General features: G+C 53.5%; 1 protein-coding gene across 2 annotated transcripts in view; it reads right to left on the bottom strand.

Annotated features, from left to right (window-relative positions):
• The window catches only part of PHACTR3 (phosphatase and actin regulator 3), a 207,372-nt gene extending 196,611 nt beyond the window's left edge, over positions 1-10,761 (bottom strand). The window contains exon 1 of one of the 2 annotated variants that reach the window (XM_027623330.2): positions 10,128-10,761. In XM_027623330.2, the coding sequence (XP_027479131.1) occupies positions 10,128-10,245 (118 nt within the window). In that variant the 5' untranslated portion in view covers positions 10,246-10,761. The remainder of the gene's footprint in view (positions 1-10,127) is intronic. The other variant, XM_027623329.2, reaches the window with a different exon arrangement.
• Between the last annotated feature and the right edge of the window lie 9,921 nt (positions 10,762-20,682).

The raw sequence follows: 20,682 nt of genomic DNA, 5'->3' as shown, positions 1-20,682 counted from the left end.
AAAGTCATGCAGACCCAGGCAGTCTGACATCGAAGAGTCCACGTACCGGCCAGTCCCCCTCCAGACCTCCCGGGGTCGGGCTGCCATGTTAGTGGAGCAAGAGACACTGACATGAATCTGACTGAGCCAAGTCTCTGGGAGCTCAGGAGGTCTCTTGTATCTACTGTGACCTGCCTGCTCCTTCCACCGAGACATGGGGTCTATTTCCCTCTCCTTGGCCTTAAACTGCCCCGTGCCCACTCTCATAGAATTGGGCAGAAATGCAGGTCCTAGACCCAAAGAGGCTCCATGCATTTCCACCACTGCCACGAGACAATGTTGCCGGGTCCATGGACGGTAAGGTACACGTGGAGAAGAGGCGCTAGCAGAGCCCAGCCTGGGTCCTAGACCTGCCGGCCTGCAGACACCTACTTGCAGACCACGGATCGCTGGTAGAGAATGAGCTAGACACAACACAGAAGGGGACCAATCTGAGAAGTCCGGTGCTTACAACACAGGGATCCTGTCATCGTACTTGTGAACGTGGTACCGTCAATGTGGCTCGTCAAACTGTGAGCTGGCCGGGTGGGCGATCCAGCTCCCCACATCACGCTCCCCGCACACAGCAGTGCTTACTGCGTCAGCAGATAAATGATCATCAAAGAGTCACAAGCCCAGGATGATAATATATAGCATTTCCCCATCTCCCTGAAACTGACACCCCCTGTGACCTTTGTGACCTTTGCTATGTCTGTGTCTCCTCCTGTCTCAGTGCATGACCATGGCTACTTTACTAATGTCCTAAGGCCATCTTCTGTACATAAATAAATTTGGTTTCATATAGATCATATACGATCACTCTCTACGGAGAACCTGTATCCCCCACCACACCTGGAGTCTAACAAGAAAATAAAGAATGTGGGGCAGGGCCAGGTGACCCCAGCATGGCAGCACCCAGGCACTGAGACAGTTTGGATGCTCGCAAGTGCTCAGAAGCTTTGCACAAAAGACCCTGCTGACAAATGTGCCAAGGTCAGCAAGAACGTGACTCATGTGACTGCAGAAACACAGTCATCCCCGAATTAACATTGCCCGAGACAATGTTTTCCTGCCAAAGGGAAGCAAAAAGATAATTTCTGGCACTTCTCTCTAACTTGATTCAAATCCCCTGAGCTGGTGATTACAAGGCAAAAATTTTTCTGCACGTGGATACAACTTCCAAGAAGTAGTGGGACCAAAAACATAAAGTAGTAACACAACTCATTAGTAAGAGTATTGAGACAGATGGTAACTTTAACAAAGTGTTACATTTAAAACAACTGCATGACAATATATAATAAGTGTATTTATTAGGCCACATGGCTACAGTCCTCCACTTGCGTCTTGGCGGATTCATTCTGTAACCATCCACTGAACAATGTTGGCCTATGTGTGCCGTGCCCGTTAGATAAGGTGCACTGCCAAGCTACCCATCCAGTGACTTGCTCGAACAAACAGGGACACCACCCCAGCCCATTAAAGAGGAAACCTTCAATGACTCTGCCGACAGCTAATTCACTGCCATCACCTTGCCTGACTTTCAATAAATAAATCTCATCCTGGTGGCCATTCTGGTTAAATGAACTGGGAAGTGAAAGAGTATGTCTGCGTCTGTGTGTTCATATGACTAAAGATACATACATGGCTATCAGACGGATTGCCTGAGCCAGGAAAGGGATGAAACACAAGTACCTGTTCCATCTAAGAGACTGAAGCCCTTCAGGTAAGATGTATGAAGGGGCCCAGAGAGAATGGGCCGGGCAGGCAGGGAATAGGTGGGGCAGAGTGGGCGGGGCAGAGTGGATGGGGGAGACAGAGTGGGTGGATGGAAAGGGGTGAGTGGGGCACGGAGTGGGTGGGGTAGGAGGTGGGCGGGGCAGACGGTGGTCTGGTGGGCGAGGCACCAAGCTCCCTGGATCCAAGCTCCTCCCCCAGCCACCTCTGCCTGTATATGTGCCCATGGGTGGGACACTTGGTCTCCCCAGCCCTCCGGCGCTACCTCAAGGGTTTAGAGGAAGGTGAAACAGAAGGAAGCATGATGGCCCCGCGTGGAACACAGAGTTGACAACATGCACATTTTCACTCCAGCTATCAATAATTTACCAGACTGTCAGCTCTGTGAAGGCCGGTGACCTTGTCAGTCTTGTATCCGGGATAAATATTATCAAATAACATTTGGATGGACATAATGTTCAGGCTTAGATCACACATCTTAGTCCAACCTTTAATTTCTTGGTAAAGAAATGTCATGAAACATAATAATTGCTTCAGTCTTCCGGAGATTCCTTCTGCACAATTTTCAAAGGGCAGCCTGCAGGCCACATGCAGTCCCAGATGCGTGGTTTGAGTTGGGGTTTTGTTTGTTATTAGGTTGGTGCGGCAGGGGCCGTGGCTGATTACCTACAGCCACTATGACTATCCCCTCCTTCACCTGCTCTTGTAGGGGTAGCCATGCACCTACCCAAAACAAACAACCAAAAACCAACCAAACAAAACCCCACATTTCCCAGCCCCCCAGCACCTGCCAAGGAGGCATCAGTGGATTGTCCCTGGGTAGGACTCCCAGGAAAGCAGGGTCATGACTCAGCAGGTGGACACCCCTCAACCTGTCACCATCCCCTTCTTCCTGCCCATAAGGTGCCGCACCTCTAGCAGCATCCTGCCACCAGTGGCTTGCAAGAAAGTTGCAGAGCCTTCGACCCTGCAACCAGAAAGCAGGTGTGCTGTCTGAACTTCTGTAAAAGAAAACCCCAATCTTATTTTAGCCAGCGCTGCTTAGCTTTCCTATTACACGAAGCCAAACCAATCCCTAACCGATAAACTTGACAATATCTAACCATCATATTTCACATAAAAATCTGGATGTCCAGCCTCCGGATATAAATAGCGCGATCTGGCAGCCCTAGGTCCGTGCTCCCACAGGGCCCTAATGGGCTCTATGGGAACAGTCCGATCCCTGACTTGCCTGCTGGCCAGGGTGGGACTCCGATAGACCCTGCAGCTCAGGCCCCATGTGAGACAATTTTATAGGACATGGAATAGCTCCCACCTCGCAAATGCAAAATAATAAGTCCCAAATCCTCTGATGTCTATTGGTTGCATTCACACTTTCTCCTTTTGCCTCTCTCCCTGTGACATTTTACGTCCACCGCATAAACGACAATCTGGTTGAAGCACTGGTGGGCGATCCAGAACATTCTCACCCTTCACACCCTCACGGGCAGCTGCAGCTGGTGTGACCACTCCACAGCCCTAAGTGTTACAATGGCTCAGCCATGTCCTTCCAGAAGGTGTCCTTCCCCAAAAGGGCCCTCCAGGCAAACTCACAAAAGTGAAACAACCCCCTCCTCCAAAATACACATTCAAATCTTATTTGAAGACCACCAAGATGCTGTCCCAGAATTATAGCACCAGTGTCAGTAACTTCGAGAAGGTGAGAGGACCCTGGGTGGACTGCAGGTCCGGGGAGGGGTCTGGCAGGCAGCTGGGGAGCAGCGTCTGAGGAGGATCCTCCTGACGAGCCCCGCTGGCTCAGTACGGGCTTACCCACATTCACAGGTGGGGGAAATGAAGCGCAGAGAGGCTGACAGCTTGGCCTTGACATGGACCCAGTTATAGGAGGGGCTGCCAAGGGCCCCGGGAGCTGTCCCACCCATGCCCCCCCCCCCCACTCTCTTCACAGCGTTCTCTGCCTCCTGCCTTTATTCACAGAAGATGGAATCATCTCGAGGTGATCAGAGAATGTCTGAGGGGACATTTGCCTCCTCGAAGCTGTGAAACCAATGACCGGTGTCTCAAAATTTACTCACGGTCATAGACAATGGCTCAGTAAGCCTCACCTGCCAGGAGTTAGGGACAACAATTACCACCATGTGACATAAAGGAAATGGATGTTCGGAGAAGTGAGGTGACTTGCCCAAAGTCATTTAGCCTGTGTGTGGCAGAGCCAGGACTTGGACCCATCCATCCGGCTCCAGACAAAGTATGTTTGGAGGTCATTGTTCTCTTAGTCAGAGAGCGCCATCCAGCAAGAACCAAACATGGCGTATTTTAATTCCTCTGGGGAAGCTCGCTGAGTTGAAATAAATTAATCTTGTGTGGATAGGAAATGGTCTGTTTGGACACCCTCCCCACCTTTTTTTAAAGATTTTCTTTATTTATTTGAGAGAGAGAGAGAATGAGAGAGAGAGCGCGCGTGAGAGGGGGGAGGGTCCGAGGGAGAAGCCGACTCCCCGCCGAGCGGGGAGCCCGATGCGGGACTCGATCCCGGGACTCCAGGATCATGACCTGAGCCGAAGGCAGTCGCTTCACCGACTGAGCCACCCAGGCGCCCTGGACACCCTCCCCTTAACAACATGAGAAGATCAGACTGAAGGAGGCCAAGGGCCTCTCTAGCATGAGAGCTCTGGACCATGACAATCCCACTCTGGTGAACTCAACCAATTAACAAACATTCACTGGGAAACAGCCAAGTGTAACATAACCAGGAGGACACGGGACAAGGCCCAGCCCTCGGGGGGCTTGCGGTCCAGAGCAGTGCTGCCCAGCACTGTGGGGATGGAATGTTCCAGATCTGCACTATCCAACTTGGCAGCCACCAGCCACATGTGGCTACTGAGTTCTTAAACTGTGGTCAGTGCAACTGAGGAAAGGAAATTTTAATTTTAATGTATTTAACTCAGATTTTAATGGCCACAGGTCGCTAGTTACGGTACTGGACAGCGTTGTCTAGAGGGAGAGACATAATAAACTAGGTTATCAAATAAATCAGTGAGATCACGTCAAAGAGTGACAGAGAGAAGGCAATTGGCAATGGATCAAGAGGGGCGCAGGGTGGAGAGGGGGAAAGCCGGGGCCCTGAACTTGGTGCCTGACCTCCTCATGCCGACAAAGCCCTCCCTGCTCATGGCTTCTGTGTGGCTTTCAGGTGGGAAGGGGGCGGGGAACAGAAATTTCAAAAGTATCTAATCTTTTTCTGTGCAGTACTTTTACCATCAGAAAAAAAAAAAAACTTTAAGTTTTTAAACTCCGTATCTTTTTAAAGCATGCAGCTTTTCTTTTTAATAAGCCCAAAGAAGCTGACAAGGTAATTACCGCATAGCTCTGCTGCTAATTAAGCCACACGGACACTCTGCCAGGGGCCACAGGGACGTCCCCAGGACTCGGGACTCGGGAGGGGAGCACCAGAGCAAGGAGCCGTGGGAGAGCCACCAGGCGAGAAACGGGGAGCATCTCCCTCATCACCACCGGGCCCTGGGGCTGCAGCAAAGGAGACACCAGAGGGGGCTTACACTTCGGAAAACTTCCTGCCCTGCCTTTTGCTGGACCAGGCAGGGGTACGAGAAGACCTGGGACTCAGTACTGAGGGTCCAGCCAGGAGGTGGCAGGGGCTCCCAGCGGCCAGTGACAGGGAAAAGGAAAGCAGCAAGAGTGCTCCCCAGGGAGGAAGGTGGATGTGTCTGTGTGTCAGTGTGCAGCTCAGGAGGGTACAGGATGCTCTGAATGGCTTCTCTCCCTCTAGACGTGGATCTGCCCCTGCAGAAGGCTGCAGCTGCTGGTCCCCCAGCCACCCTTTGGCTGCGCCTGAGCTGCTTTTCCACGGTGGCCGGTCCAGCTGACCAGCCACAAGCCTCGTCAGCTAAGACCCTGGTGTCTGCTGCCTGCATCCATTCATTCCACAAATGCTCGCTGGAGCCTCCTGCATGGGAGGTCCGTGCTGGGCTCTGGGCCGAGAGGGGGACACGCCACATGGATGACAGACCCCGAGATCCCAGGCAGAGAGGAGCGCCACGAGCAAATCAGAGCTGAGGGACGGGATTGGGGCTAGTTGGGGCAAGGCATCTCCTTTAATCTAGCCGGGTGGACAAGGAGGGCGTTCTGAGGAGGTGACATCAGCCCGAGACCTGAAGGATGGGAAGAGGACAGCAAGACACAGAGGTCCGGAGCTCAGGAGTCAGAGAGGTCAGGGCAGGGCCCCCCACACACTCACGCAGGGACACGCACACGTGGAAGCTGTCAGCAGAGACACTGAGGCCATGGCTGAGTGCTAGACTCAGGGGCTCCCCAGGTGAGCTCACCTGAGCCATTTTACCCCCAGGGGACGCCAGGCGATGTCTGAAGACATTTTTGGCTGTCATAACTAGGGGTTGGGGAGCTACTGTCATCTAGTGGGTGGAGGCCAGGGATGCTAACCATTCTACCTACAGTGCGCAGGACGGCTCCTACCACAGAGAGGGACTGGCCACAAACGTCCACAGTGCCAAGCCTGAGAAAGCCCGCCCTCAATCAAAGGTGCCCCACCTGGCTGGCCCTCCAGAGCAGACTCGTTGTAAAGGGAAACGGCCAGGCCCCGCGTAAGCGTTTTAAAAGGCAGCCCCAGCTGACTCTTAGGCCAGTCTCTGGTCCCGCACTGGGGAACCGAGGAGACACCCAGAGGGCAGGGCATGGGGAAAGAAGGCAGCCACGGGCCTGCAGGGACCCCCAGTGTGCTATGCCGGGAAGAGGGGAAGGAGCTGGGGGAGGAGGGAGCCCGAGAGGGAAAAGCAGCAGAGTCCGGGGGAAGGGAGGGTCAGAAAGAGGGACAAGCGACGGGGCAAGGACCGTCAGGGGACGAGACGGAGAAGGCTGAGTAGTGGCACGGGTTGGACAAGGAGGAAGCCTCCAGGTGGGACCACGTCAAGTCCCCGTGAGTAGGAACTCCGCGGAAGGAGGAAAGCTTATGTGTGTGCTGCCTTCCCTTGTTTAAAGCGCAATTTGGGGAGAAGGCCTGGCCACGCCTGTGGGTGCAGAGTAGAGATTCACAGAGGGGAGTGTGGCAAAGATGCACACAGAATCCCTAACGCGGTGATGGTGCGACGGAGAGAGTTAGAAGGATGGGCCCTGGGGAGCACCGTTCGCCCCGACACACAGCCCGTGGCCACAGACGTGGCCACTTGAGAGATCTGATGCACTAATAAGGTCACAAAAAGCTGCTCAAGCTCACCGGCAATCGAGGAGCCACAAATTAACACAATGAGCCACCACTGGTCACTCTTTGTGGGGGGGGGGAAGGAGACTGATGACCTCAGATGTTGGCAAGCCATCAGAGAAAGGGCACTCTCAGAGATTCCGGAAAGAATGTCAATTGGTACATTTTCCAAGGTGCAGTACCACAGAAAGAAAATGTGGGTCCCCTGTGACCCAGACATCCCACAAGATGGGACACACCCTAAAGGAAATGTACACAGGAGCACAAGGAGACTTTGCCTGGGTACCCACAGCCAAGGGGATTGTGATGGGCAAAAACTAGAAACAACACAATTATAGAAACTGAAGAATTTATTCCTTGGCATACTACGCAGGTATTAAAAGAGAGGGAGATAGAGATACACCATGTGACAAGAGCTCCAAGACCCAGTGTGGAGTAGAAACACGAGCTGAAGAACCTTATACACAGGGTTTTCTTAATGCCTTCTTCCAAGAACATGTAGCTATAAACCTACAGGAAAGGTCCAGAAGATCTCCTCTAAACTCATCACGGTGGGAACCTCTGAAGAGTGACAGAGGGATAGTTTATCTTTCCGAGAATGTTCTGAGTTTTTACTAAGAGAATACTGATGCATGAAAAACACATTCGGGGGGGGGGGACACCTGGGTGGCTCTGTCGGTTAAGTGTCCAACTCTTGATCTCAGGGTTGTGAGTTCAAGCCCCACACTGGGCTCACTAGGCATGGAGCCTACTTAAAAAAATGCATTTGGGGGGTGAGGGTAATGCAACCTTGGGCTGTTTTATAAAAATCTAGAACCCGGACGAAAGGAGGCAACTCTTCTCCTTGACTTTGTACTGGGTTATTCCACAGCTGGTGCACCAGCTTCACCTTTCAGGAGTAGATCTTTAGAGCAGCAGGAGGACAAATGAAGAAATCCTGAAGGGAGGTCAAGATGAGGGCTGGGACTTTTCAGCCCTACTGAAGAAAAGAGCAGATCAGTGTGATAACTGCCCTAAAATAGCAAGCTCTCTGAAACCCCCAGCAACACACACCATGAGACGATCCCACCAGGACTGATGGACTGCAGCCTCCAATAAGCCATCTGAAGAATTTTTAAATAGGTCTGCCCAAAGCAAAGCATGCCCCGCACCAGAAAGAAATGAGTTCCCCATCAAAAGAGGTATGCAAGCATGCCAAGCCAACCAGGCAAGGCTGTTAAAAGAAAATGCTCCCCTAGTCCACCCTTCCTGCTTCAAGCTCCCGGGCTGCTTCCAACTTGAAGGTTTTGATTCTCTTTCTGCCAGAACTCCTCTGCTTAACACAATCCATAAATACTTAATTGCTTAGTATCTTTAGCAAGGTTCTACCACTCACAGAATTATACATGCTATAGACTCTTCACCGCAGACATCTGCTCTCAGGGTCCCATTTTGACCATCTGAGCCAGAGACTAACTCAGGCGTTTGCCCTCCCACGGCACCATGTAAGCACCCAAGCCCTTCCACCTCTCCCTGGTGGACTGGCCCCAGCCACCTGCCGAGCCCACGGTTCCCACCCACGGAGGCATCAACTCACAGACAGCCAAAAAGCTAAATCCTCCATAATTTCCGTTTCAAGTTTGCTTCCTTTTACTGCCAGGGAGACAAAAGGAGCTGGGGAGGATTCTCTCGTGACGAGCCACTCAACTTCCATAATTGGAACAATCATGGATGTGCATCTCCAACACAGAGAAAACCAATCCATCATGGAGTGCTGAAGGCTTAATCCCCGATTCCTAATAAAAGGATTAATTAAAGCCTTAAGGGTCGGCTTAGGGCAGGCTCTGCTTGAAACTCCAAGGAAATTAACTTGCCCTCCCAGATGTAGAAAAGCCAGGGATTTCCTCTGGCTGGTACCTTAGTTTGACCAAATGACACAGTGTCAATAGTCCTAACAAAGAAATCTTACAAGCCTTGCATAGGTTTATTGTTTAAAATTTCAAATTGGGCCGTCGTGCCCAGAGCTGCCTTTAATAGGTCCCCCTTTGTAGTTAGAGAGTAAAGCTCCTATGTGTTCCAGTTAAGTGAAGGAATCCCTCCCCACAAAGCCTGCGTTCACCCCAGCCCCGGGGATTATCTTGATTTTGATGCCCACTGTTTAACGTGATCAAGTCCCCATCTGGGGCCGGTGCATTTAGAGAGAATAAGTCTTCTAAGGAAGGTAAGGGCAACTTAGGGTCGAAACATCATCTATGAGGGGATTGTGCTTCTCTAAGATAGGAAATTGAGTCCAGCACCTTGATACCAAAACATCAGCTTTGATTCTTTTTTTGAACCCTGCATTTCAGAAGCTCAGACTTCTCTCTGTGAAGTGAAAATTGCCTTCTGGTGGAGAAAGGTTTTAATGATCACTTTGCTTCCTGCGTCTCCATGGTGACAGGCCCCGCGCAGCCCACCCCCTCCTGCTTTATTAGGCCTTTCTTCCTCTCTGGAAAGTAATCAATCAAGCCATATAGACGCCTTTGTAACCGGGTTTATCACCTAAACAATCGACGCTGACGCGGGGGCGGGGGAGCGGACAAAGTCCATATAATGTAATGAAACCGGGCTCCGTCCTGGCGCACGCCCTTCATCTCCCTGCTCGCCGCTCCGCCGGGCACACCTGTCCCGAGAGGCGGGCGGGCGCGCCCAGGTGCGCCAGGCCCCGCCGGAGTTGGGCGTCCAGCCGAAGCCCCCGTGCGCCGCGGCCGCGGGAGCGCTGCCCTGCCGGGCCGGGGCCGCCGGGGCCTCCGCCCCGGAGAGGGAGGCAGAGCTCGGAGCCAGCGCTGGCAGAGGCGGCCACAGGTCTGACTCTCTTCCCCCAACTGGTCAGCACCCAAGGCAGGGCAGCCCCTCGGAGGGGACCGCGGAGCCCACAAGCCTGCAAGGAGGGCCGATGCGGAGCGCCCGGCTCTGCCCGGGAAATCGGTTCTTTTCCGGACAAAGGGCTCCGCGGCGACCCGGGCGCGTTCCTGGAGACGCGAACTGCGGAGCCCGAGCGCCCGGGTCCTGGCGCGGCTCCCCGATTGCAGAGCGCGGCGCGGAGCGGCGCCGGGGACGAGCCCAGCGCCGCCTGCCCCCCGGCCTGCCCACCTGCCCGGCCGCCCTCGCCCGGCCCGGTTACCTGGGTTCTCCCCGGCGTCGGCGGAGGAGGTGGCCGAGGAGTCGGTGAGAACGCTGGGGTCACTCTGCGAGCGGCCCCGCGACACGAGGCAGCCGCTCCCGTCCTCGGACGCGGCCATGGGCCTGGCCGGCGCGGGGGCAAGGTGCTGGAATCAGAGCATCCGCGGCGGCCAAGGTCACAGGCGAGGGGGCTGGAGGGGGCGTCTTTTTAAAAAGGAAAATCAAAAAGGACAGGGAAAGGGAAGGAGCCGGGGGACAAGGCCAGACTGGCTTCAGGGTGAGACAATGGCCTCGCGGCTGCAGCCAGCCGCATCCCGGCGCGCGCGGCCTCGCTCTGCTATTTATTCGTGTTTATTCCCATTCTTCAGTCTATATTCCAGGAAAAAAAAAAAGTTGAACCAGGAAATAAAAACTTTTTCTTGTCAGTGTTTATTGCGTGCTTGGGGCAGGGGGTGATGTCCAGGAATTTCTGGGGGCGCTCCCTCCCCCCACCCCACCCCCCACCCCCCCGGGGGAAAAAAAAGGGAAAAAGGAAAATCTTTGCTCTTGCAATTGCTTTAATCTGAAAGCTGTTCTTGGAGCATCTGTTGGAAAACATTAGGATTCTCCCATCATGCCGTGCGAGAGGAGCATGACGTCACGAGAGAGGGGAGTGAGAGCCAGCGCCGTGATGGGGAGGGGTCTCATATACCTGGGCTGCCTGCCGCCTGCCCAAGGGAGGTGGGGGGGCTGATCATGAGTTATGAACTGCCTACCCCCCACCCCAGCAGAGCTCTAGAAACATGAACGCTTCCAGTCCCACTTCCTCCCCTCCCCAGTGGCAGGGGAGGAGACCCTGAGGGTGCCTCCCTTGGAGGCAGGGCCTAATCTCCACCAGCAGCTTCAGGCAGCTAGCTTGTCTCCCCGCCCTCCCTCTCTTGGGGATATGGAGGCCAGTAGGTCCTCCTGCCCAGACTCCACCAGGGTGGGGGGGTGCCCTCCAGAGCTTTATCCCTGCAACCTTAACCCCTTCTCCACTGCCCACCCTGCTTCCTCCAGGCCCTCAGCCCCCTGCCTGGGAAGAGACAGGCAGCACAGGCCCCTGGTGCCTTCCAGGGACGCCTCCCCCAGATGCCTAGATGGAGTTGATGGGCCAGGCAGTGAAGGTGACATCCCCTAGGACTGCCACTTACAGAGGTGCCCTCCAAAGTGCTAATGAGCAATTCTCACCATTCCAGATAGTGGCATGGTGGGGGGGGGGGCACAGGCAGCTCCAGCGTCTCCCGCTAAGGCCTGGGGGACAGGAAAGGTAATGAAAAGAGGAAAGCCCAATAAAGGCGCAGGGAAGGATTGGGTGTGGCACAGAGCCAGGCCTCGGAAGGTGTCCAGAGGAGGGGGCATTTCACCAGGGACACCGCGGGAGGCTGCTCCCGCCGAAGACTGGCCGTGTGCAGAGGCCGAGCATAGACGCTACCATGCTGTGATCCAGTCTCAGCCCCTCAGACAACTCCAGGGGGCAGGCCCCGCTGCAGAGGAGGAAACTGAGATCAGAGGTGGGGCTCGCCAGGGGTCCCACGGCTGGCGACAGCAATGCAGGGCCTGCGACTTTCCGGGGGCTGTTCCTCCAGATTTGGTCAGCCCCTAAAGCAGGACTGGGGTGTATGGGGAGCACCCTGGCAATGTTGGATGAACCCCAACGAAGGGCCAAGGACAGAACCAAGAAGTGGGGAAATAACATGGATGCTCGCTCCACACACAGCTTTGGACTGTCAGCAGCAGTAGCCTCCAGAGCAGGCATGCATGCGTGCATTCATTCATTCATTCATTCATTCCAATAACCCGCAGAGAGTCTAGTGCATGCTGGGCACCACATCAGGCATTACGAATCCAGCAGTGACCAAATGCAGAAACAGCCCCCACAGTGGGTCGTCCAGGATGAGAGGGGAGGGTGGAGCTGAGAATGATCACCAACAAACCAAGGGATGCCCCCCAAAACAGTTACAGTTGACAATACCATGAAACAAAGAGGAAACGGGGAGGACACTTTCCTAAATACTTTTTATCCACATAGAAATGTGCCAGATAGTGATGTGCCCAGCTCTGGGCTGAGCACTTTACTCGGGGCATTGTTTCCTCCTCAAGGCACCTGAGGAGGTGAGAGCAACTAGAGTCCTCACCTCAGACATGAGGGCAAGTCAGAGAGGTGAGTGGCCTGCCCGGGTCACAAGCCAGAACTGGCAGGGCCTAGGCCTACTGGCCCAGGGTGTCTCCAAGTGGGTCTTCAGGCAGCCCCCCAAGAGCCAAGCTGAGTCCTGGCCCCACGGGTGGGCTTTCGAACCCCCTACCAAGCACACCATCAACACCTCCCACGCGGAGGTGAGAAAGTCAGCAGCAGGCAGAGATGGAGCAGCGGGGTGGCAGGAGGATGGCAGCCCAGGGGTGCGTCCCAGAGAAGAAAGAGGGCACCAGGGCCTCCAGCTATCTGCCGACCCCCCACCACTCTCAGAACCCGTGCTGCTACTGACATTAAGAGTTTGCTTTAAATCAGGAGCGCCTGGGTGGCTCAGATGGTTGGGTGTCTGCCTTCGGCTCAGGTCATGATCCCAGGTCCTGGGATCGAGTCCCGCATCGGGTTCCCCGCTCTGCGGGGAGTCTGTTTCTCCCTCTCCCTCTGCCTCTCCATCTGCTTGTGTGCTCTCTCCCTCTCTCAAATGAATAAAATCTTTTTAAAAAGATGATTCTTTAAATTAATTCTTGGCACTTACATGCATTTTAAAGGAAACCCTCACCGCTGCCCCAGCAACAGAGAGGTGGCCTCCCTGTCATCTACAGGAAGGACTACAGTGCTGACTGGGACCCGCCAGCCAGGTCCACTATGGGCTCCAGCTTCACTGAAAAGGGAGATGAGCAAGGGTGGGACAGGCGTTCAAACACTCAGGACCAAACAGAGATGTTCTTAATGCGACCAGAAGGACACAGCACGGAAAAAAAAATTTTAAGGGAGCCAATGTTCCTAAATGCCTGTCCGTGCACCACCCAAGATAATTTCTAGTCTCTTCAGTTGGTCTTCACTGCAATGCCATTCGCCTACCCCCCCGAAACGTAAGGGCAGGACACCAAAGCACATGATGGGGCGCCTGAGTGGCTCAGTTGGTTAAGCACCTGCCTTCAGCTCAGGTCATGATCCCAGGGTCCTGGGATGGAGCCCCGAGTTGGGCTCCCTGCTCCGTGGGAAGCCTGCGTCTCCCTCTCCCTCTGCCTCTCCCCCTGCTTGTGCTCATTCTCTCAAATAAATAAAATCTTTAAAAATAAAAAATAATTTAAAAAAATAAAAGCACATGAAAGAAGACTTGGCATTTGCTCCAGGAGTGGAGAGGCAGCAGACAAGAGTGACAACCAAGATTTCGTTTCTTAAAAAATATGCTTTAGCAAAATATTGTGATTTGTCAGAGCTGAGGAGACATGCAGCTTGTCGTTGTATTTTTCTCCGGCTTTGAAATGTTCCATGATAAAAATAGCTTAAAGGTAAAAAAAGAAAAAAAAAAAAGGTGACCACTGCTACTGGTCAAAAGAAACTAGTCTGCTGGCTAAGTGCCTTCAGGAGAGACCGACCTTCCAAGTCAGTCAGCCCCAGAGCAGGAGCGGCCGGAAGTCTGGGAGGATCTGGCCCATGAGTGGCAGAAGGCCACTGTCCACAGGAGGTCCCAGCCTCGAGAATCCTCAAGGGATCTTTGTGAAGGTTACCAACTATCCCTCCTCAACGGGATCCCTGTAAGCACCTGCTGGAAACCTTACAGGAACCAACAAGGCCGCATAACACATAAACAACCCCAAAGCCCATCCACTGATACATGGATAAATACGACGTGGCGTACCCACCCACTGTCACATTATTCAGCCCTAGAAGGGAAGAGAACACAGATACCTGCTCTAACATGAACGGACCTTGAAACGTTACTCCAAGTGGAAGAAGCCAGTCACAAAGGAGGACATACTGCATGACCTCATTTACGCGACATGCCTTCAGAGACAGGCAGATGAGTGCTTGCCTTGGGCTAGAAGTTTGGGGGGGATGCGGAAACAGTGCTGATGAGTTTGGAGCTTCCTTTTGGGGTGACAGAAATGTTCTAAATGTTCTAAAGTTAGATTATGGTGAGGACTTCACAACTGTAAATATATTAAAAACCGTTGAATGTTATACTTTAAACAGGTGAACCTTATGACACATACATTATTGCAATAAAGCTGTTTTAAACACACACACACAGCAGATAAAGATACCTAGGCTGGGCTTTGGATTTGAAGATGACTGGGTTTGCTTCTCACCTTTGCAGAGTGTAACCATACCTAAAACCTCTCCTGTCTCTGCCCAGGGCTTCAAATCAGGCTAAAGTCCTGTCCGGGGTCATCCTTCTGGTCCTTAATCAGAAAACCCAAAGCTATTTCTCGACTCCAGCAGCCATGATAACCCCAACATAGTGGCCTCCAAGAACTACAAAGAACCAAAGTCAGTTAAATTTGTCCCTTCAACAAACACTAAGTGGTGAAGGCCAAAGGAAGGTCTTCCTCTACCTGGGGCAGTCAGGAGGGACATCATGGTGTAGGTGACCCTGGGCATGGCAGAGACGCGCAGGAAGTGTAGGAAGTGTCCACTGTCATCAGGAAGTAGGGGAAAGGGGCTGCAAGGAGCCCAATCTCACCCACACATGTCTCTAGAGTTGGTTTTATTCTCATACAGTGTGCAGATTAAGACCTATTTTGTGCCAAAACACATGATTTTCCTGGAATATCACAATGAACAAAATCTGATTGGTCCGTGGCTTCGTGAAGCTTGTGATCTTGAGAAGACAGGATTCACACCTAAGCCATCAGTCAGTCCACGGATGTCAGTGAGCGCATTGCTGGGCACACCTCACCTGGGCAGGGAGGAGCCCGGGCTGAGGAAGTGATGCTCCTCCTGAAGCTGAAGGCTCCGTGGGGATTAACCAGACAAGTCAGAGAGGAAGCGGGACCCAGGCAGAGGGACCAGTCTGGGCAGAGGCCAGGAGGTGGGAGCAGCATGGGGCTCTGAAGTCCCCAAAAAGAGGCAGAGTGAGGGGCTGGGGTGCAAGCCAGGCTGGAGAGAGGGGCAGGACACAGACCACGCAGTATCTTGTGCTGCTCCTTAGAGTCTGGATTTTGTTCCAAGGATGGTGAAAAGCAGCTGATGGCAGAAGTGAGTCTCCAGAACTCACTCACTGGCTGCTGATGGAGAAGGGACCTCGGGCAGGGGAGAGGGACGAGGGGGCTGGCAACCATCCAGGCGGGCATGGGGGTGCCGAGGCCAGATTCCGTGTGCTGCAAAGGTGGTCCCAGCAAGTTGGCAAGGGAGTGGCTATGGAGGGATGGGACGTTGGGGGGGGGCACAGGTGACTCCCAGACTGTTGACTTTTGATGATTAACTGGATCTGGGCTGCAGGGACGTCAAGGTGCCCGTCACATCTGATATTGACAACGAGATGGGCACAATGCTGTTTCCAGGGTGGGGAGGGTCACCGAAAGGCCAGAGGGGGCAGCCAGACCAGGAGCCCCATTTGGACGAACTGCATGAGACATGATGTGGAAGAGCCTGCGGCCTTCCGTGAAGGGACACGAGCTCCAGGGTCCCGCAGACCCTCTGCTACCAGCCACAGCCCCAGTGACACCTCATCTTAGAATGAGCATGGTCACTCCTGCCTGGCTGCTCCACGAGGGTCATTCCAGGGGTCCGGTGGCAAGTGCTGACCCCGCCCTATGGTGCCTCTCCCAGGACCCCCTTGCCCCGTTGCCTGTCCACCAAACACACGTAAAAGGCACCCAGAGGGCACAGCAGCGGGGCAGTGAGGCACAGCCAGCCACCAACATGAGGCTACAGTCAGCAGGCGCTCAGATGGTTACACCAGCACCTACCGGCTTCTTCCCCCCGCCCCTCGTGCTTCCAGGAGCCCCAGAATCTGGGCGGCTGGGGTTTCAGCACCATGAGCTCAGGGATCTTGGTCAAGTCTGCTCACCCAAGAACGTGCCTGGCATGTCGCGGGCTCCCAGGAAGCAAATACATGTTGGCGGAGCTAATGCACGGACGCACACGGTGGGCGTGAGATCCCGACTCCAGGGCGGAGGGCTCAGCCTCCCCACGGCCCGCATCTGTAGGAACAGAATCATTTTCCTCTGACTGGCTTATTTCTATTAGCATGATACTCTCTAGATCCACCCATGTCGTTGCAAATGGCAAGATTTCACTCCTATGTGGAATTTAAGAAACAAAACGAATGAACTAAAGAAAAAAGAGAGAGAGAGAGAGAGAGAAACCAAGAAACAGACTCAACTTCAGAGAACGCACTGATGGTTCCCAGAGGGGAGGTGGGAGGTGGGTGGGGCTGGGGGCTGGGGACGAAGGAGTGCATTTGTCACAAGGAGCACTGGGTAGTGTGTAGAATTGTTAAAGCACTATATCGTACACCTGAAACTACGTAAGTCTGTCTGTTGGCTACACTGGAATTAAAATTTTTTTTAAAAAAAAAGGAACAGAATCAAGCCAGCAAACTCAATCCCTTACAAATCACAGCTCAAGCCGCCGTCTCTGTCCAAGCTCTTAGGGAACCAAGGGAGGAGGGACAAGAGGGCCAACCCCAGGGTGGGGACTGGAGGCCAAGGGACCAGCGAGGGACCAGCCAAATGCATCTCGGGCAGCAGAGCCCGGCAGTAAGGAGGGGAGCAGCGCCCTCTGCTGACCACCGGAGAAGCGACACCCAACGCGTCCCCCGAGGGGCCTCCTGGACCTGGCCTGGGGACTCAGCCTAGCACTTGGTTTCTTCCGCCCTTTGGCCACATTCTTGATGGGGTCTGCCCCTGCAGCCATATCCATAAGGCTGCCCAGGGTGCTACTTCAGGCAAAGCCAGCTAGGGCTCTTTTTAAAAACACACGCAACTCTTTTAAAACAAAACCCTCCGTTTTACCAACCATGCTCTCCGTACCGAAAGGCACCGGCAGCCAGAGCTGGCCTGGGAGACCCTCGACTTCCCAGCGATGCCCCCAGCCCTCCTAAGAGTACTGTCCACTCTCAGACTGTCCAGCAAAGCCCTTCCAAGCAGGAGCTGAAGACCCAGGCATGAGACGGGGTTCAATGGCTTCCCCTGGGTGGCCTCAGGTTTGCCACACTGCCCCTGTGCCCCGTGTTTTGAGTGAGGGGACAGCCTCACTCTCTGGGTCTGGGCATTGGGCACAGTGCCCAGCACCCCGGACACCTCCATATGTGCTATAGCAACGCACCGTCTGGGGCAAGACTTCCGATATTGTCGAAGGCGCCCCACGCACATGCAGGTGGCCAGGGGTCAGCAGGTAGGTGGCGGCGATGGATTTGGGGCAAGAAGCACAACCAGGGGAGAGATGAGAGCACTCCCTACAGGAAAGCAGAGAACAGCGCAGTGGGCTCTGGCTAATCCGGGCCAGGGGTGTGTGGGCAGCACAAAGCTATGACCCTCGGGGGAGCTTTTCTCCAGGCACTGCACATCCTATGCATTTCCCTTGCTGCGTGTGTTTGGTGGGGAGGTGGGGCACGCCCTGTCTCCAGCTGATGAACAGAGAGGGGCCGGCTTCCGAGGCCTCCGGGAAACACTGCTACAGACCAGAGGGCCACTTACAGAAAAGGCATTTGCTGTTGGGACCGTTGCTGAGAGCTGGGCTCCTGCTTCCTGCCTCGGAGTGTCCTGTGGGGTCTGCAGCCTCGGCAGCCAGCCCGCGACCCTGCAGTACCACACGTACGATGGCATGCCCGCTACCGCAGACAGAGACCTCAGGTGGCCTCCCTCCAGATCTTGTGTGCAGAGAGCGAACCTCCTACGACTCCAGACACTGCTCCTGGGTTTTCAGTTACTTTACGTGTAGACCTTAGTCTGTGCCGTTCTAAGCACTTTATAACTACTAATGTGGCTAGTGCTAAAAGTCACCAAATATGGGAGGTCCTCCTACATTCCCATTTTGCAAGTGGGACGCAAATTGCTTAGTACTTGCCTGGAGAGCAGAGGCAGGATTTGAACCCAGGTCCTCTGCTCCCGAGCTCAGGCTGTTACCACATCAAGCACAGCCTCAGTGGCACACGCAGGGACTACCCGCTTTCTCAGTCCCCCAAAAGCCACTGACTTGACGATGATGACGGAAGATTTAACAACTGCATTTCTGCAATCATACGGCTTACCGAGAACCTGACATGCGTGATTCACAATCCTGGGAGGCTGGCATCACTGTCCTCTTTCTAGGAACCGTGAAGGTGAGCCCCCGAGAGGGTGTGACTTACCAAAGGTCCCAGAGCTAAAAAGTGACAGCGACAGGACAAGACCCCTAGCATCTTTCCGCTGTGCCCGCTCATCCCTGATGCCTCCCATCCCGCCTGATAACTCACCGTGACCCCAGCCTAGCCTGAAGCCATTTGCATGGGCAAACACACTCAGAACCCAACTCCAGTCCTGGCCCCATCGGGCTTGCTGACAGACCAGCTAATGCTGGAGCAAGAGGGCTGGCTGCCTCTGCCAGGACGAAACCCAACCTGTCCCTCACACAGCACAGACATCCCCTGTCATCTACTCCACGGGGACCCACATGCACAGGAAGATACAAACAAGGCAGATAAAGTGAAAACAACCTAATGTCTCTCAAAGCCTAATGGCTGATCTTGGATAGATCCAAACTGGGGGGTGTGACATAGAGGCTTTTTTTTTTTTTTTTTTTTTAATGAAATGAATCTGTGTGTGGTTACTTCCAGGGCAAGTGGATACATTGCATACCAACAGTGCCAAATGCCAGAATCACGCTGCACGTGCTTAGACGTGGGGTTCTGGGCTGCCCCATCCCCTGCTGCCCAAGTGGCTGCCTCCAGGAGCGGCTGCTCACCCAAACTCCCCACCAGAGGTGCTCTCATTTGTGTGGGGAGAAGGAGATCATGAAACGTTTGTGTGATTGTCACGTAAAAGATGAATAAAAGGGCAAACCTCTACCCCTGTTCTGCAGCTATGCTTTTGCTGCAGGAACCGTCAGGTCATTTCACTCTTTGCCTTTTAAGAAAAGGTAATTCATGTTTAACTAATGGTCTTTGTCACCCAAACACTTAATTCTTCCTCCAAAAAAAGTGTACATTTTAATATGTTCACCAGATCGATATTCTGAAGAGAAATGTTTCTCTTCCCGTGGGAGACGGCAGAGCAGGGCTGACTGACTTAACCGTAGAACAGATTGATATCACCAACACCCTGTCATAGAAATGGCAGACGGAGCGCTTTACACCGTAACAGTCCAAACACAGCACTGAGTTGATCTATAAATTACAGAAAATCCATAGCGCTAGGTTTATAGGTAGTACTTTAAAAATACATCCTAAGTCCCGTGGCTGGAGTGATAATCCCAAGAATCCACTTGTACAAACCCATAAATAATGCTGATAACGTCTGTATTTTCAGAGAAGCCGTGATCTCTTTCAGAGGCCGGCGCTCATTAAAACTGATGTGAGTTCTCAAGCCGGTGGGCCGACAGGGACTTCGAACATGAGGGAGCAATCATTTAGGAAATCAGACTTCAGCATCCCCACCAGACTCCTGCCAATCCCACACCAGTACCAGGGATTTCTGCAGCCTCTTGGGGGGACAGCACTGATTTCTGTGTTTAGCAGAGGACACTTCAGTCAGCCCCTGGGGTACAGCAGCTACTCCCGGTGTCTCACAATGGAGTCTGGAGAGTTTCTGACCCTCTTGGTTCTTTTCCAGGGCTACTCGGGGGACCCATGTGTCTACTCATGCCGTGGCATAAAAGAGAACCTTAGAGTTTTAGGACAATGGGCCTGGAAGGCTATCAGCAGGAGGGAACAGAGGTGCAGGAATCTCAAGTGGGGTTGGCCCTGGCTCCCACCAGGACCTACAGGAGACGGTGAGGACGAGAATCGGGTCCTTTATTTAGATCTAGGCAGGGGCCCAAAGACCACACAGATCCACCAGGCTTGGTCTGAGAGAAACATCCTGGAGAACATAAGACCCTGTGTTGGGTTTGATTGATTGATTTGCTCATGCATTGATTCATTTGTCACTCATTCATAGTATGTGAAAGGCATTATGCAGGGGGGCCGGGGAGCGTGCTCCTGACAATAGCATGTGCAAAGGCCCTGAGGTTGGGCAGTTTGAGCAGCTGGGAAAGGGCTGGGTAGCAGGGAGTGGGTGGGCAGAGAGGCCCCAGAACTCAAAGGGCCTCGTGACCCATGGGGTGGAGCATGAATTTTATCCAGGGAGGAACAAAAAAAACCCAACAGGGTCTCCAGACAGGACTGAGACAGGATTTAACTTCTCTCAGGACATTATGGGGCCACTGGGTGGAAGGTCAAGTGGAGGGAGGCGAGAAGGGGCCAGGAGACAAAGGGCTGCATGGGGACCGCTGCATCCAACATGGAGGACGGGGAAATTCAGGGCAGTGTGCAGAACCAGATACACTCTATATTCTGCCAACTCCTCATTCAAATGTATCTTGCAGCTACAACTGTAATAAAGAAAAAAATCCTATACACCATCACTATTAAAATACA

This window comes from Zalophus californianus, chromosome 8 (genome assembly GCF_009762305.2).
Source record: "Zalophus californianus isolate mZalCal1 chromosome 8, mZalCal1.pri.v2, whole genome shotgun sequence".
In the NCBI taxonomy this organism is placed as follows: Eukaryota; Metazoa; Chordata; class Mammalia; order Carnivora; family Otariidae; genus Zalophus; species Zalophus californianus.
The sequence above is the reverse complement of the archived record's forward strand: the minus strand, read 5'-3'. Positions and strand labels throughout refer to the sequence as shown.